General features: G+C 34.0%; 1 protein-coding gene across 8 annotated transcripts in view; it reads left to right on the top strand.

Annotated features, from left to right (window-relative positions):
• LOC136026848 (rap1 GTPase-activating protein 1-like) overlaps positions 1-19,233 on the top strand; it is a 235,706-nt gene that overhangs the window by 159,095 nt on the left and 57,378 nt on the right. For 5 of the 8 annotated variants that reach the window (XM_065703562.1, XM_065703560.1, XM_065703563.1 and 2 more), the window contains one exon: positions 12,982-13,156. In XM_065703562.1, coding sequence (XP_065559634.1) covers positions 12,982-13,156 — 175 coding nt within the window. The remainder of the gene's footprint in view (positions 1-12,981; positions 13,157-19,233) is intronic. The other 3 variants (XM_065703561.1, XM_065703564.1, XM_065703566.1) reach the window with 1 other exon arrangement.

The following is a 19,233-nucleotide window of genomic DNA, read 5'->3' as shown; positions in this document are numbered from 1 at the left end:
TTTTGGTCACTTAAAAAGGGCACTATAACTTTTAATTTCCATAAGAATTAGCCTTCTTGCGACATTCTAGGACCACTCAGTCGATAAGATCACCCCTGGAAAAAAAAGGAAAAAAAAAAAACAAATAAACACGCATCCGTGATCTGTCTTCTGGCAAAAAAATGCGAAATTTCACATTTTTGTAGATAGGAGATTGAAACTTCTACTCTATGGTTCTTTGATACGCTGAATCTGATGGTGTTAAGATTGTATGACTTTTAGGGGTTGTTTCCCCCTATTTTCTAAAATGAGGCAAATTTTCTCAGGCTCGTAACTTTCGATGGGTATAACTGGTCTTGATGAAACTTATATATTTAAAATCCGCATTAAAATGTGATTCTTTTGATGTGACTATTGGTATCAAAATTCCATTTTTTAGAGTGTCAGTTTCTATTGAGCCGGGCCGCTCCTTACTACAGTTCGTTACCACGAACTGTTTGATTGGTTATATTTTCCAGCAGATGACTTCTTATTTTCTCCAGCTGGGCTTCAGTTGTAGCTAATTGTTCGTAAATCAGGACGATACTTGAAGACACCGAGTTAGACCCTAATTTATCTCTTGCTTCCAGGGCTTAAAAGGTCTTAGAAAAAGTTTCTTAAATTTCTGTGGTATTAGTAAGTTTTTGTGGCACTTTGTATTTACAAAGTGACATATAGTGATCGTAAATTCTGTCAGTCTGTCTGTCTGTCTTTCCCTGTTTTGCTAGTTTAGTCACTTCCAGATAAGCTAGGACGATGAAATTTGGCAGGCGTATCAGGAACCAGACTAGATTAAATTAGAAATAGTCGTTTTCCCAATTCGATCATCTGTGGGGAGTGGGGAGACGGTTAATTCAGAAAAAAAGACCGGTTTGAAACTTGGTGGAAAAAATGAGAACAAATCCTAGATGCGTGATTGACATATTCGGAATGGGTCCGCTCTCTTTGGAGAAGTAGGGAGGGGGGTTAATTGTGAAAAATGAGAAAAATCTGTACCTGACAAGATTAAATTAGAAATAATCATTTATCCGACTCGACCGTCTGTAGGGGGGAGTGGAGGGACGGTTAATTCGAAAAAATGAGGTATTTTTAAGTTACGAAGGAGTGATCGAATCTTAATGAAATCTCATATTTAGAAGGATCTTGCAACTCAGATCTTTTATTTTAGATCTGACTGAATCCAGTTTCATTGGGGGGAGTTGTGGGGGCGGGACCAGAAGTCTTGGAAAACGCTCAGAGTGAAGAGGTCAGGATGAAATTTGGTGGGAAGAATAAGCACACATCCAAGATACGTAACCGCCGTAACTGGACCAGATCCGCACTCTTTGGGAGAGTTGGGGGGAGGGTAACTTGGAAAAATTAGAAAAATGAGGTATTTGTAATTTATGGACGGGTGATAAGATCTTAATGAAACTTTATATTTAGAAGGATCTTGTGCTTCAGCACTCTTGTTACAAACCCTGACAAGATCTGGTGACAGTGGCCAGAGGCGGAGGGGGAAACCAAAAATCTTGGAAAATGATTAGAGTGAAGATATCGGGATAAAACTTGGTGGGTAGAATAAGCAAATATCGTAGATACGTGATTGACGTAACTGGACGGATCCACTCTCTTTGGGGGAGTTGGGGGGGAAGGGTTAATTCCGACAAATTAGAAAAAATGAGGTATTTTTAACTTAGGAAAGAGTCATCAGATATCAATGAAATTTGATGTTTGGAAGGATATCGTGTCTCATAGCTCTTATTTTAAATTCCGAGCGGATCCGGTGATATTGGGGGGAAACTGGAAGGGGGAACCAAAAATTATGGGAAACGCATAGAGTGGGGGGATCGGAATGAAACTTGGTGGTAAAAACCATCGTAAGTCCTAGATATGAGATTGACGCAACTGGAACGGATCTGCTCTCTTCGGGAGAGTTGGGAGGAGGAGGGTTAATTCTGAAAAATAAAAAAATAAGGTATTTTCAACTTACGAAGGAGAGATTGGACCTTATTGAAATTTGATATTTCCAAGGATAGCATGTCTCAGAAAACGCTTAGAGTATAGGGGTCGTGATGAAACTTGATGGTAAAAATAAGCACAAGTCCTAGAAACGGGATTGACATAGCCGGAACGGATCTGCTCTCTTTAGGGGAGTTGGGGGGAGGGGGAGGGTTAATTCTAAAAAAAATACACAAAATTAGGTGTTTTAACTTATGAAAGAGCGATCGTACCTTAATGAAATTTCATATTTAGAAGGACCTCGAAACCCAGATCTCCCATTTTAAATCCCTACCAGATCCAGTGTCATTAGGGGGGGGGGGATATTGGAAAACGCTTAAAGCGGAGAGATCAGGATGAAACTTGGTGGAACGAATAAGCACACGTCCAAGATAGGTGACTGACATAACCGGCTCGGATCTGCTCTCTTTGGTGGAGTGGGGGGGGGGGGAGTAATTCGGTAAAATTATAAAAAATGAGGTATTTGTAACTTCCGAACGGGTGTTCAGATCTTAATGAAATTTGATATCTAGAAGGATCTTGTGCTTTAAAACTCTCATTTTAAATCCCGACCAGATCTGATGACATTGAAGGGAGCTGGAGGGGGAAACCGGAATTCTTGGAAAACGTGAAAATCGAGGTATCTTACAAATGGGTGATAGGATCATAATGAAACTTAATATATAGAAGAATCTTATGTCTCAGATAATCCATTTTCAATTCGAATTGGTTACGTAGTTACGTAATTGACGTAACCGGACTGGATCCGCTTTCCTTGGGGGACTTAGGTGGTGTGGTTCAGTGCTTTGGTGATTTTGGCGCTTCCGGACGTGCTAGGACGATGAAAATTGGTAGGCATGTCAGGGAGCTGCACTAATTGACTTTTCCCCGATTTGACCATCTTGGGGGCTGAAGGGAGAGGAAAAATTAGAAAAATTGAGGTATTTTTAACTTACAAATGGGCGATCGGATCTTAATGAATTTTGATATTTAGAAGGACCTCGTGTCTCAGAGCTCTTGTTTTAAATCCCGACCGGCATTAAGCCTTTGATTTTTCTCTTAAAGCAAGCTATTGATTCTTAGAATTTTACTAGAGCTCATATCACATGAGCTCTTGGCTCTTGGCTCCTCTTGAGCTCGTCACAAGTGCCATATGAGCTCTTAGCTCTTGTTTTTGACGAATAGTATATAAATATAAGTAGATTCAAAAATTTATTAAATACCCCTAAGAGGTTTCCTTCCTCCCTTACCTGTATTTATGACCCCAGGGCAAGATTGCCCAATGTTTATTATGCACCTTCAGGAACATATGACTTTAACTCCGTAAAGCAAAGTATATGATTACCGCGGTTCCAAACCGGGGTAATCAGTCATTTATGAACGAGCCTATAAATCGTCAACTATATGAGATGTTGGGGAAAAACCAAAATATTCTAAGATACGGCACTATTGGGAATAAAATGAGATCCCGTGGAACTAAAATGGACGAATATCCTACAACTTTAGATAAAAAATATAATGTTCGTATATTTTATAGGCGTTTCTTTACTTTTAAGAGCCAATAATGTTTAAAATAATGTGTTTGAAAGAATAACGTTCTTTTTAAAAAATAATATTCATACATTTTATAGGCCTAAAATCGCTATTTCTTTACCTTTAAAGGCCGATAATGTTTAAAATAATGTGTTTTTAAGAATAATGTTCTTTTTAAGAATAACTTTCTTTTTAAAAATAATGTTCATACATTTTAAAGGCCTACAATCAGTGTTTCTTTACTTTTAAAGGCCAATAATGTTTAAAATAATGTGTCTTTAAGAATATTGTTCTTTTTAAAAATAAAGTACATACACTTTATAGGCGTACAATCGGTGTTTCTTTACTTTTCAAGGCCAATAATGTTTAAAATGATGTGTTTTTAAGAATAATGTTCTTTTTAAGAATAATGTTCTTTTTAAAAATAACGTTCATACATTTTATAGGTCTACAATCGGTGTTTCTTTACTTTTAAAGGCCAATAATGTTTAAAATGATTTGTTTTTAAGAATAATGTTCTTTTTAAAAATAATGTTCATACATTTTATAGGCCTACAATCGGTGTTTCTTTACTTTTAAAGGCCAATAATTTTATCTGCTTTGTAACAGCTGTGTAACCTAACAAATTCCCATTCGTATGAGGTGTTAAAAATGATATTGTCTCAAGGTGTTGTTGCCAATTATACATGTTTTCGACTTCCTTTTAAATCTGGTCGTAATAATAAGAAGATGTCAACATTCTTAATGATATTCTGGCAAACCCCTTAAGGAGTGCTTAAGCCAATGAGAAAGGAGAAAATCTTGAATACTAAGAATTATTGCTAAAAATCATCTCTTATAACTACAAACTTAATAATCTTTGGGATTATTAATCAGTATAAGATCTACAAAATGACACAAAAATCAAGGCTGTATAATTAGTACAACTCTTTTAAATAGTAAAGGAAGGATATCTTAAATAGCAAATTTTAAAGGAAACTGATGATAATAAAAAAAAAAATTCCCGGCCAAAAATTTTTAAATCTTGTGGCAAATCGAGAGGCTACTTTATAATTCTCTACATCTTCTAAAAGTAATTTTATTACTACTTTTAAAAATTAGAGGTGTCCCCACTAATTAATTTTTTATGAAGCTCTAAAGAATAAAAATGCGAATTTGTTCGGCCTATTCATGTTAAAGCTTTCAATGAAGCCACAATAATTTTTTCATCAAAGAATCTGCTCATGTCTGCTGTTAATACGCATTTCACTGCTATAGGGAAATAGCATTGGCTTCAAACCTCGGAGATCCACCTTAAGCTGAATATGTTCAGTTGGTTTTTGCCTGTTTTCCTTAGTACTGAACAGTAATGTAAGGGTATTTCTATTCAAGTATTATTCGGTAGTACAAATGAAAGAATCAATTCTTTCCCTTTTTAGATTTTTTCCCGAAAACATTTGTTTTTGATGTAATTTACTATTAGAACTTGCTCTCTCTTTCTAACTTTTTTTTTTCAAAACTTAAAAATCACTTTCTAATTTAAACAAAATCACAACTTATAATAAATTTTAGATCTAAAAGAGTCAATTGATCATTCTTTAGGCTATGAAAATATTTTTGAAAAGTTCGTACAATTCTTCATTCAAGATTCATAAATACGTAGATGGCTCTTCAGGTCCCAGTAAGCTAAAGGTTCAACCAGAAATAAAGATGTTTTGCTACTATTCTCGTTGTTGCTAACAATAGCTTATTCCCCAAACATTTCTTTTAAACTTTTCTTTTTTATTCAGAAGACGGTTTTAATGATAGGAAAAAACAACCTACAAAACTTGGTATAAAAGTAAACGGATTATATCTTTTTCAAAGGTCTATATTTTGTTGAAGTTTTTCTAATATAAACGTTCTCTTTAGCATAGTTTTGTATCCTTAGATTGAGTCTTTTAATTCATTTTCTTCTTCATCTTGCAAGTTACGTACAAGTAAATTACGCTATTTTTTGTGTTTTTTTGCAGTATTTTTTTAGTTCCAGATATGCGAAGCAAGATATAATCTAAACAAAAGAATAGTTTAGTTACGTTTTCTGAACAGAATGAAGATTTTTTGTGCTATATAGGCCTACTACGGAACTACTTCCTTCCCCCCAATTTATAGTTCATCTTTACCCCTCAAAAGACTTTTCCTGGAAGTTCAGACTCCACTGTTAGACAAAACAGAATGTACTTACCAAATTATGGTTGAGCCACTTTTAAATTCGTCGCCAAGTAAGCCTACTGACTATAGAAATCTCAATGATAAGGTATAGTCACTTGCCTTTGGGAAAAAATAGAAAAAAAAGAAAAAAATGCTGTGTTTTGACAATTAAAAAACTAATTGACCAATCTTGTCGTTGAAGCGTCCTGGGAAAGTCATACCCGGTCTATAGAATCTATAGGGTCACATTGTAGTTTTCACATTAGCTTTTTGCCACTTTTTTCATTTAAACCTTTCTGGGCAAGGGGTTTGAAAGTGCCCGATCTGCTCCACACCCCATGGATGACCCTGAGCCAAAATAATTCAAAAGGGATAACTACAAATTCTGCGTGGGTAAAGGAGCTGAATAGGAATACAAAATTTGAGAAAAAGATGCTGAAATGTATTTCTTGTCTGCTTTTACCATTGTTTCTACCTCTAAGATCAAAAAGCGAAACTAAACATTAAATCACTCAAAACTTTTCTTCAGTGGTATTGCGTGACCTAACTAAAAGCTTTCTCCAATCAGTTGAAATGAAAATCGATGTACTTCACGACAAAAGAATTGTTTAGTTACGTTTTTCTGAAGAGAATGAAGATTGTTAGTGCTATATAGGCCTTTTGGAGCTGTTCCAATAACAATAATCTTCGGTGTGAACAAAACAAAGGACAATTCAGCAATAAAAAGGTAATAACCGCCCTTGAAAAAATTACTCGGGAACTTTCTAAAATGAATACGGAGAAAAAAGGCAGTAAACAAAATATCTATACAGAAAAAAAGGGCGGTAGATTTTTTTTCGAGAATTTTTCCCAAGTGAATTAGAAATGACTGTCAAAGAAAGTTTAAATAAAAGATCTTCAAAGAAAATTCAAAAAGCGTTTTTAAAAGGCTTGAGTTATTTTTGGCATCAGCTAGCTGGTGTGAGAAGGATTGGTTCTTATGCAATTTATTGACATTAAAAGACAACATGACATTTTTGTTGCCAGATGGTTAACAAGCCATGCTTACCTGTAAGGTCTTAAAACTTCTCAATGGCTTTACAAATATGCAATTTCTTGACTTATTTCGTTCTCATAGATAAAAGTTCGAACAGGGATAAACCCGTTTATTAGAAAGTGATAATAAGATCGTACATGTCACTGTACATGTGAACGAAATATCCGTTATATTTATGAATGTTATTATCATTGTTTAATAGGATTTATCCCTATTCGAAATTCTATTTATCCTCATGGAAAGGCAATGTGGTCTTCAAAATTACCTACTTATTTCGTATGAATTTAGGCCGCATAGGGACTGAAATTGCTTGTTTATTCTTGTACTAAAAGATGCTTTAAAGCAGGTTGTAGCCAATTAACTAATCAAGTTAATGAAAATGAAAGATAAAATTATTAAGAGACTAAAGTGGGGAAAAAATTGTGTTTAAGACAAAATTGGCTTACAAACAAGCTAATGTAAAAGCTTTCTAGCAAACACGGTATTTTAAAAAAAAGTTCTGAATCAAAATCGTAAAAAAGTAGTAGGTGAATAAATGTAGCTTTTGAAAAAAAATAAATTAGCTGAATTTATTGTAATCTAGTTAGTTTTCAGTAAATACAACCGTGAATGTGACAATGAAGGTTACAAGTTGATGGTGAGATAATACCGATTTTTAATTGTATTTTTAATATGACACGATGTGTAATTACAAAATATGGTATATATCAACTGTCTTTTAATCTCGAGAGAATTATGTGATAAATTGATCAGAAATATAGGAAAAAATAGAAGATTAATGATTTTCAAGATGAGACATCTTTCTGAAAAAGATTAATCAGCCAGTAGTAGTTTTCATCGTAAGAGGGATGCTTTCAAATTTGTTGCTGTCGTGCTTGAGAAATGATTTTTATTCTATACGAATATCTGGTGTAATATGCAAGTCACAAAGCTCAATCAGTTTTCCGCTGTAGAGTCTGTCAGCTGTTGTTCGGGAAAAGTGCTTGGAAATCGTTTCATAAGCAATATTTATTGTCCTATATAAGGTGGAGCTGAGCCGTCCTGGCCGAGTGGGTTGGTGCGCTGGATTCGGGATCCCTTGTCTGAGAGGACGCGGGTTCGAATCCCAGTGTACCCGATTCTTTGGTTTGGGACGGGGGTCAGTGGCTTGACTCTGTAAGCTTAGCCAGAGTCGACCCAGCTCCAAATGGGTACCTGGAGAAATCTGGGGAAGGTAAACAGGAAGGATGTGCGAAAGCACAGGATGGCTGGCCCCCAACCCCCCATTGCACTTCCTGGCTGAAGGGCCAAGAAACGGAGATCAGCACCGCCGGTACGGACTGTAAAGTCTAATGCCGTATCCTTTACCTTTTTATAAGGTGGAGCCAAGGTTAAATTTTAACTCCAATTCTAATTTGAACTTTATTTAAGGCTAAAATTAATATTTGAAAGTGACTTTTTTATTTTTTAAATTCCACTTCCTCTTATGTCAGTGGCATTACCTTTTAAGCTTTTAAACAGATATATACAATTTAACTTGCATTCAACTTACTTTTATTTCCACTTTAAATATCATCTAATATTTACAGTATTACCTTAGATAACTTCGAAGACCACACTGCCTTTCCATGACGAAAGTAAAACAGTTCAAAATAGGGATGAAACCTTTTAATTGACAGTGAACAGATATAAAATTATTTAACTGGACATTTCGAACACATGTACAGTGTTCATCATCAGCAGTAAAACTAAAAGATATGAATAAAAATAAACAAAATTTATACCTAATAAATAAACTATATGTGATTAATTTATTAGGTATAAATTTTGTTTATTTTTATTCATGTCTTTAGTTTTACTGATGATGATGAACACTGTATATATGTTCAAAATATCCAGTTAAATAATTTTGTATCTGTTCAATGTCAATTAAGAGGTTTTATCCCTATTTTGAACTGTTTTACTTTAGTATTACCTTTACTTTAACGTAACAGCCAAAGAGAGGCCTCTTACTGGTGTCCTTCTATTAAGTTAATTGAACCTACAAAGACGTGCCATACGGCAAAAAGAACGTCCTTCCATCACGGGACCCTGCTTACGGTGGCTAGCCTAGTATCAAAACACCACAGTAACACCTATCAATAAAAGCCAAAAATTTGCGAATGATCCGTGCTATTCGTTGATTTTAACATCACACTCCTATTACACAAGTGGTAAGGGAGGAATGCATCCTGAAAAAAAAATTACGTAAGCAGCATTTACTGACCTAGAAAGGTGCTGCCAATGTTGGATCTGCACGAGATTTTGAACGTCCTCCTCCCTTGGCGGGTTATATGGTGATATTTACGAGCTGGGCAGCAAAGCCAACTTAATTTTCCATTAATTAATGGATTAATGTTCCATTAATTTAATTTCCATTAATGTTCAAAGCATCCCATGTCGTTAAAATAGCCTACTAATTTCATTATCTTCATATTTTGTTAATAAATAACTTCTTCTTCTTCTTCGGAAAGACAGCACTTGAAGTCTAAAAACATTCCCCTTTCGGCTTCATACAAAATTTTTTTCGCTGGTTTGTTTACTTAATATATTCTTGCTCCACTTTCCAATTATAGCTCCAATTAACCAAACCGAAGTAGGTCTCAGCGTCAGATCACCCATGCTAAACTATATCAATCCACCTTTAAAAGGGACTAATCTCCCGGAATAATATTCTTTCTTCCTTTCTTGATGTTATGATTTTAAGTAGCTCACTTGTGTCAAGCTTTATTTTTAATCTTGAAAAGAATATTTCTTGTTTTATTTGCTGACTTTGCAATACTATTCCAGCTAAAGATGAGGTGGTGCGAAATCTCTGGTTCTTTTTTATTTACAAACTAAATATGACTCTTTTTTCCAGTCACGCTTTTTCCATAACTTACTCAAAAGATACAATTTTTGAGAACCTTTGGGAGTATCAACTAAAGCGTATTTATAAACGCCTTTTAATTGAGATTAATTGATTAGGACAGTGGAATTGTTGTCGACGTTCAAATAATTTGTTGTTGCTTTCAGTCGGTATTTGTGATAGTTTCAACTAGACGGTTTTGTAAGCCAGTGTCATGAAAACTTTAATCTAATACCTCTTTGAACTACTGCCAAGCGGCCGAATTACGCGTCGCTTTGTTGGGATGAATTGGTGCCGGCGGATTTTTAAAGTTATCATCAATGGTGTCAATACGAAAATTAAGGGAGGGGGGGCAAAATGTATTTTTTTAGAATCCATTGGGGGAGGGGGGCAAACCTGTCAGTTCTTTCAGTTTCTTCAATGAAAATAGCCTAAAAGCAGTATTTTTCTATGAAAATATTACCCACAAAGATGTTTTCTTAACAAACATAGGGGGAATCTAGGGGGCACATGCCCCTCAATTGATGCCACTGGTTATCATCTTACCCTAGTAATACACATTTTGACATTATGCATATTGTCTAACTGATGTAAAAAGACAAATATGTAAAAAAAAAGTTTACGCTTTTACAAATTTCTTTGTGACAACTTCATACAACTGGATATCTTTTATTTATTAATGGATAATATCTTATTGGATGCTATATTCAATGGATACTATACAATGGATCGGATACTATATGATGGATACTAATACATTCATGAATTCGACAGAAAGTTTCGAAAATCATGAGCCTTGCATTTTCAATAAAATCATCGAGCAGTGCCACTAAAACGAAATCACGAAGGATCACCTCTCGGCATTCCCTCACCTTTTTCTGTGCTGCATCTAAGTCAAATTGGCATACAAATATTCAATAAATTCTGTAATTGGATCCTCATATGTGTACATCTCTTGCTGAATAACGCATACCAAGTCCTTTAGTACGGTTCTACGGTTTCTACTGATCGTACGGTTCTACTGATTTATTCATAAATACGGCAGTTTCCAGGTCGTAACTCTCACTATAGGAAACGTTGTCATTGATCCCATTAATACCTCTAATGTGAAGTATCACACACCTTTACAATTTTACATTGATTGAAAAGACAAAATGAATGAAGTTAGACGTATAAACGTTCAATCTTTAGAGGCGAGGGGTATCGTAACATTTTATAGGGTGAGGGGGGGGGATGGACTTTAAAAGAGGGTTTTTGGCCACTATTTTTCAATTTTGAAAAAAATAGGTGAAAAAATATGTAGATTGTTTGAAGACTCAAGTTCTTTTAATAATGAATACCTTCAAAGGGAAGTCAGATCGAAACATCTAATTTCACTTTGTTGCTAATCTATCTCCTGTTCCCTGTCAAAATAAGAAGGTGAACCTGGTTAAATATATCTTGTCTTTAATCAGATTCCAGAAAGAGATAATTGAAGTGGGAAAATTGCATGAACAAGCAAAAAGGAACCTTTTCTATATTGATTTTGCTTACAAAGACTTGTTGAGACTGTACTTAAAATCCACACCATTCCTATTTTAGTTTGTCTTGAGTGCTTAAATCTAGGAAGTTAATTATAGCAAAAATAACAATAAAAAAAATTAATTTCTAAAATAAAATAATAGACTCCTTTGACTCCTTTTGCTTTTTAAAATTTATAAAGGGATGTCAGATATGATCTTCTAGTTTTTTTCTTGCTAAGTCACTTCTTGTTCCTGATAAATTCAGCACGTAAAATATATCTTGTCTTAAATCAGATAATAAAAACAGATAGTTGAACTGTGAAAATTGTATAGACTAACAAAGCTTTACTATATTGATTGTATTTATAAAATTATAGGCTTGTTAAGACTTAGCTTAAATTCCACATCGTTTCTCTTTTTATATGTTTGGATGGTAAAAGATTATTTGTAGTTACTTCTAATGCGTCTACAAATAATAATTTTTTTGCTTAAGATTATTAAATAGAACTGATCACCGGTAATAAAAATAATAAATATTATTTATTCAATATCTTCTGTTGTTTGTTCAGCTTCCGGAAAAGAGTTTTTTTCATCTTTTTTGTCTCTTAGCTTTGCTACAGAATAGAAAACAATGCTTCCTCAAGTCATATTAAGACTATCCTAAGTTCCCTAGTGAAGAATCCTCACCATATAAATAAGGAGATAAATAAATTAAAACATACTTCATATATATGAAAGAAAGGGTATTGAAGATACATAGATCTTAGTTGTGTAGCCGAATCATTTAATGCTAAATCTATTTGAAACGTTCATGATTATTGCCCAAATTGTGAGTCAAACAATGTAGTTATTTGAAATAAAGTTGTTTTTAATATTTGTTTAATAATTAAAATGAGAGAAGTTAGTTCAACTTTGATGCAAATATTGGATGCGAGGCATTTCTGAGGATATTTTGGATTTTGTTAATTGCGCCGTCTAATTATTTAGTGGCATGGCTACGTGCAGTTAATTTCCAAATTTTTTATATTCAGAGTTCAGAGTTTACTCACCAGTAAATACAAAATGAAAATATAATACTCTTATTCCCCCTGGAAAGGCTCCATGACCAGGGATACAAGGGGGATAATTTCAAAGTGCAGTTGTGTTGAAATATACTTCTTTTCAACAAAAAAGGTCCTTAAATGCTTATCGTACTCTGTAAAGTGATTCTGTATTAACAAAGGTATTACTTTGTTACATATGCTTGAGTTTTCATATCTTTGGTTGTATTAAAGAATTTTTTGGTTGTAGTTGTGTTCATGTTTATTAAATTAAGTAAGTGTTACGAATCTGCAATGCTTTTCATACAAAAAAGATAAAGAAGAATTTATTATCTTTTTTTTACACCTTTTTCTTATTTGTGATTTTCAGTTTTGGTTTCCTGTAGGTAAGAGAGCACAAAATTAAAAATAGAAGAGAAATAATAAATTATAAGTGAAGGCAGCCAAAAACAGAAACATACATATAAAAAACTCAGACTGCCAAAACCCTTTAGGCAAGTGGGTGTTCTCCTGATGAGCCCTTGCGTTGGGTGGTCGCCTCTGAATTATTCGTCGTTTTTATTCTTTTTAATATTTGATAAATGACGACTTATACTTACTGACGACACGACTGCCTGTCCATGGATTATTCTTTATAGTTGATTGTGTATGGTTATGCTGTCAGACCTATGTGATTGTATGGATGAGTAGGGTTAAAGCCTCATTCAAGTACTGATCTATATTAATTACTAAAGTAGGAAAACAGTCTTCCTTTCTCCTTCTGTCTTTTTTATGGTGTATGTTTATTTCTGTGTTTGTGCTGTTGCATTGGTGATTTCTTTTTTTATTATATCATAGTTATTCTAGGTACAAGGTAAGCGTAACTGCTCGCAACGATGTTCCTATATTTGAACCAAAATTGCCGTCTCCACCAATTTTTCATGGCGATGATACATTCCGAGAATTCCTATTGACCAAATTGATAAATGCAGAGATGGCGTGCTACAAGGCGGAAAAGTTTTCACTGCTCGAGGTGAGAAAAACATGTTCTTTAGGAAATCTCAACAGCAGACATATCTCACCACTTAATTAAAAGTTTTATCAATTATTAGCAGTTACAAGATATAGTATAAGATGATTATTATTTAGCCATTAGGAGAAGAACATAAATTCTGGTCTGGTAAATAGATGAACGAGGTCACCAACTTGTTAAACTCTGCAATGTTAAAAGGCTAAATCCACGCTTCCCTCTTTTAATTAAAGCAAATTTTAATGATTGCTTTAATCAGTTCCAAATTGATAAATGCAGAGATGCTGTGCTACAACGCAGGGAATTGCTACAAGGCAGATTTTTCATCAATCAGACCAAATTGATAAATGCAGAGATGGCGTGCTACAAGGCGGAAAAGTTTTCACTGCTCGAGGTGAGAAAAACGTGTTCTTTAGGAAATCTCAACAGCAGACATATCTTACCACTTAATTAAAAGTTTTATCAATCATTAGCAGTTTAGAATTAATATAAAATATAGCATTAGATGATTATTTTCAGCCATTAGGAGACCAGCATAAATTCTGGTCAGGTAAATAGACGAACGAGGTCACGAATTTGTTAAACTCTGTAATGTTAAAAGATGAAATCCACGCTCCCCTCTTTTGATTAAAACAAATTTTAATGATTGCTTTAATCAGTTACAAATTGATAAATCAATCAGACTAAATTGATAAATGCAGAAATGGCGTGCTACAAGGCAGAGAAGTGCTAAAAGGCAGATTTTTTTTATCAATCAGACCAAATTGATAAATGCAGAGATGGTGTGCTACAAGGCAGAAAAGTTTTCACTTGTCGAAATGAGAAAAACGTGTTCTTTAGGAAATCTCAACAGCAGACATATCTCACCACTTAATTAAAATTTTATCAATTATTAGCAGTTTAGTATTAATACAAAATATAGTATTAGATGATGATTATGCAGCCATTAGGAGACCAGCATAAATTCTGGTCAGGTAAATAGACGAACGAGGTCACGAATTTGTTAAACTCTGTAATGTTAAAAGATGAAATCCACGCTCCCCTCTTTTGATTAAAACAAATTTTAATGGTTGATTTTGTCAGTTTTTATATTTTTTTTCCCTCTTTACCTTTACTCCACTTATTTTTGTGTTTGTAAGAGAGCAAAAATAAACTTAACTAACCATATTTGGTTCCTCAGATACTTAAAATTCCTCCTTCTTCAAGTCTATTTTATCCCCCTTTTTCGATTACAAAAGAAGTAAAAAATTGAGCAAATTATTAGCAGTGATTACAGTAAATTTTAATGATTGATTTAATCGGTTTTTCTATTTTATTTCCCTCTTTTCCTTTACTCCATATATTTTTGTGTGTTAGTAAGAGAGCAAGAATGAGCTTAACTTATCATATTTGGTTCCGCAGATATTCATTTTTTTTTTCAAGTCTATATTGTCCCCCTTTTTCGATTACAAAAGAAGTAAAAAATTGAATATTTTTACATCTAAATTTTTGTCGTGTCCTAGATCCCTGAAAAATATTCCTGTTTAGAATCTGCTTCTTGATAGCAGTAAAAATAGCCAAAAAATATAGCCAAAAAATAGCCCTTTTTTAGTTTCTGCTTCTTTATAAGATTTTTATTGTGGGATTTACCGCCTCTTTAACCATTACATTCAACTTTTGAATTTTAATCCTCTTTTATGGGTTACAATAGCTTTAGAGTGTGTTTTTCCAGTTTTGTTAACTTGATATCTATTCACAACCTAAAAGAAGCTTACATTAAAGCACAGATATGACTCAAAACTTTTTTTTTGTGCTTAGAATTATTTAAATTACCTTTTTTTTTAAAAAATTTTATGGCTGCTAAAATCTTGGGGCCTCGTATTATCAGTAAGCCACCCACTTACGTAGGTTTTCACTAAGATAAGCGTCTTATTGAACTTTTTTTTAAAGGAATCAACAAATGAGTTTTGGGGATAATCTCTATTGAGACCATTTTAAATGGAGGAATAGGGTCTACGAAGCTTTTCTTCAGATTCTCCATGCTAGGGGTTTCTTTATGTAGGTAGTCAAATCAGACTGTGTTTCTGTGTGATTGCCATGTACAAATGTATAATTAGAAATATTTAATTGAGATGATGTAAAATTTCAATTTTATCTATAGGTATCAGTTTTCTTAATACGACCTATAGGTACAGTACTCTCGATCTTTGATATCGCGCCATACGTTATTTTTATTCGCTGGTTCAGAGTCTATGATTTTATTTTTCCATTTATAAGAGCTATTGCAGCAGGGGGCAGGTAAATAGTATGACCTCAACACCCAACAGTTTCAGCCTTATATATTACCCACTTATCTGGGCTATTTTGGGTTTATATAAAACAAACCAAGCTGGAGTTCGTTAAAGTTGAGTAATCCTGTTATAGTTCAGCTTCTTGAATCAACAGATGGCTGTATAGTTAAAATTTCATGTATTAAGATATTTCATTGATAGGTCTTTTATATTGAATATAATTTACGACAGGAAATCAACTTTTTGGAAGTTTTCTTGTGCGAATGTTTTTTGTAGGAGGTTTGATTCTAGTTGAGGTCGCATAAACGAAATAACCATTACTTGAGAATTCGCAACTTATAAGTTGTGCAGATTCCAAAATTTAATTATATGTAACATTAAAAAAACTGCGATGGACAAACAATTATGTCCAGTCTGCAGGCAGTGGTGTCAATTCACGAAAAAGGTGGGAATGTATTTTCCAAAACCCAGGGGGAATTCTCTTGTTTTTTTTTCAGTATTTTCAGTTAAATACCAAACAGGGATTTTTCACTGACTGCATACAAAAAAAACACCTCTCCCAACTCCACCCCAATTGACTCCTCCGCGTGAATTCACTGAAATAATGGACGTAACCAAATAAAGTTTCCGGTGTTAATTTTTTTTTGCAGAAAAGGGAGTTTTTAAGATGAAAAAGACTACTTTTATTTCCTTATTTTGTAGCTATAACCCCTCAAATTCACCGCATTTAACCAAATTTGTACTATTTTTCAACAATAAATTTTTGCTCGGACGGTTTAAAATTAAGTGGTAATATTTTTATTAGAGGCGTATAAAACTAGAGATAGTGGTTCACAAAAGTGAAAAAAAAAAATGTATCTTTGTTGAATGGAACACTGTCCTTTTTTTTTTGTAATATCCACCTGCAGCCCCAAATAGATCTCAAAAGTAGGTGGCCGAAGAGAAGGTATGAAAAAATTTTGCAAATGAAGTAATAGGCTGTTATTTTCTTAAGTTTTCTTTTATTACTCCCTCACCTTTCTTTATGTGGGCCACCTATCGCGATACGTTTTTCTTGCTTATGCTGAATATAAAGGCACTAGTAAATTTCTCATTCTCAGGAGATTACATCCTAAAACAACTCACGGTGCGTACCTATAGCAACCGTAACCATACTAGGTGTATCCTCCATAGGTACCATAGGTAGAATAAAAGTTTTCTACCCTACTTGCTCGGCTAAATGCTTTGACTACCCAGAGGAAAAAACGAGTTAGTTCTCAAAACAGAAAATAAACAAAACTGAATCTAAAACAAACCTTTTGTTATAAGTATTTTTAGCCAAAATTTCATTTATCACCAAAAATCTTTATTTAACCACAGCTAGTTTGTTCTCCAAGCGAAGCAGGAAAATTCGGATCAATAACCAATGCCATGTACGTCCATCCCCTTTTAGTAGCAAATATTAATCTCCGTCTCAGTGCAAAAAGCTTTAAAATGGTGAAATGGCAAGTTAATACACGAGACGCGTAATGGGTCTTTAATCCCTTCTGCGGGCTTCCTAGTCATGTTTTACGAGAGATAAAAGAATATTTCTCAGTTTCTGTCTCCCTATAAACTAAAGAGAAAAGGCTGAACCAGTGGCATTAACCTGACAATAATTTTTTTTTCTTCTAATAGAAAATGGAATATATTTTTAAGTCAATAGGAGAGAAGTTGAACGATGTGGAAAGAATAATATACAAAACAATTGGTAAACTAAAAATTTTTTACAGGGACGGATGTAGGGGAGGGCAAGGGGGAAGCCTGTCAAGGGTACGGGGGCGCAGGGGGGCGCCGCCTCCTAAGACCCTTTTTTTGATCTGACTAAAAGAAAAAAGCTTTATCAAACAAAAGCTAATTACAAACTATCTTAGAAACAGGAGGTCGGAGTAGTGCTTGAAAAACTCATGTGTAATCCACATAGAACATGATATGGCTCCGAATCTTACATATTGAGACATTGTAAAGACATTTGCCTAGAGAAAACTACGCAAAGTTAAGTTTTAATGTAAAGAATAAAATCGATTGTGTATAATTAAAAGTGTATGTGTACTAAATCACCAATAAACGTTTTTATGTGGAGTTTTAGGGTCTTTCTTGGACCTTATTGTACATAATATTAGGAACCGTATAAAAATAAGTTGATAATAATAAAATCATTAAATAAATATATTCTTTAGAATAGAAAAATAACCATAATTTAAAATCTATAATTAGTTTGTCGACCGGAGGTCGTCAAATACCATTCTTGCCCAAGGCACCGACAGGTCTAGATCGGTTCCTGATGTTTTGTAAGACGAGTTCTCTCTAATTTTGTCTAAATTTGTTCTCTCTAATCTCTAAAATATTTATTAGTAATACTGAGAACTCGGACATAAAAACTTATCAATAAATCAGTCAACAAAATAACGAAAACAGGAAAAAGCGCTTTATTCTGGAAAGCAGAAAAGGATTTATTCTGTTTCTTTGGTACTGCAACCCATGTCTTTAGTTAGAGTCTGTAATTCCATTATTTATTTCAGACTTTGTACAGGTTAATCGAGGTTAAGTGCCCGAATTACATTTCGGAATTGTTCTTTAGTTGTTATCGATTACTTCTCTATCTTATGTTGGATTTCAGTCTCGCCGTTTCTTTCCATGCTCAGTATTCCAAAAGATCCCTACTAAATTCGTCTGTCAGAAGCAAAAGAGATTACTCAATTTTCCAAAGTTGCTAGTTGAATCACCAAAGTCGCATTGAATCAGAATGATTAAATCTCCAATTAAATTTACAAAATTATGCTAATGCTACATGGACTGGATAAAACCCAACCCCCCAATGACAGGCTCGCGTGTGTCAAAGCCTCAACAACCAAACATATCTGGAATATAATTTAATTAAAAAAAACAAAACAATTGCAACTAGGACATCTTTTCGTTTTTTTGTGTTTTTTTTGGCGACCAATTCTGCCTCTATGAAGATTTACCAAAGATATTCGTTTGAAACAACCTGTAGCTTAAGATTCAACCTCTTAAATTGGCGTTTCAAACCACCAAATTCGACTATTCCCGATGAATAAATCGGATTTGCTTAACACTCAAGTTTGATTACTAAAATCCCATAAAAAATGGCTGAGAGTCAAGCTATGTAACAACTTAGTACAATTCAGCCGAGTCCACTTAAACCGAGTCACACAAGAGTCAAATTTTGGCCTAGTGTCCGGATTTCATGTAACTCATGAAATCCGACATGAACTCATGAAATCATGTAAATCATGAAATCATGTAACTCATGTAACATTTCATGTAACTTCATGTAAATTCTAAAAAATGGAATATTGATAAAAATAGCTATATCAAAAGAATCGCATTTTAATTCTGATTTTAAATATGTAAGTTTCATCGAGATTAGTCTTACCCATCAAAATTTACGAGTCTGAAAAAATTTGCCTCATTTTAGAAAATAGGGGGAAACACCCCCTAAAGTCATACGATCCTAACGAAAATCACACCATCAGATTAAGCGTACCAGAGAACCTTATTGTAGAAGTTTCAAGCCCCTATCTACAAAAATGTGGAATTTCGCATTTTTTGCCAGAAGACATCACGGATGCGTGTTTATTTGTTTTTTTTTTTTTTTTTTTTTTTTTTTGGTTTTTTCCCAGGTGTGAGCGTATTGACTCAGTGGTCCTAGAATGTCGCAAAATGACTCATTATAACGGTAATTAAAAGTTCTAGTGTCCTTTTTAAGTGACCAAAAAAATTGGAGGGCACCTAGACCCCATCCCACGCTCATTTCCCCCCAAAATTCTG

Source organism: Artemia franciscana, chromosome 5, assembly GCF_032884065.1.
Source record: "Artemia franciscana chromosome 5, ASM3288406v1, whole genome shotgun sequence".
In the NCBI taxonomy this organism is placed as follows: domain Eukaryota; kingdom Metazoa; phylum Arthropoda; class Branchiopoda; order Anostraca; family Artemiidae; genus Artemia; species Artemia franciscana.
This window is presented reverse-complemented; position numbering and strand designations above follow the sequence as displayed.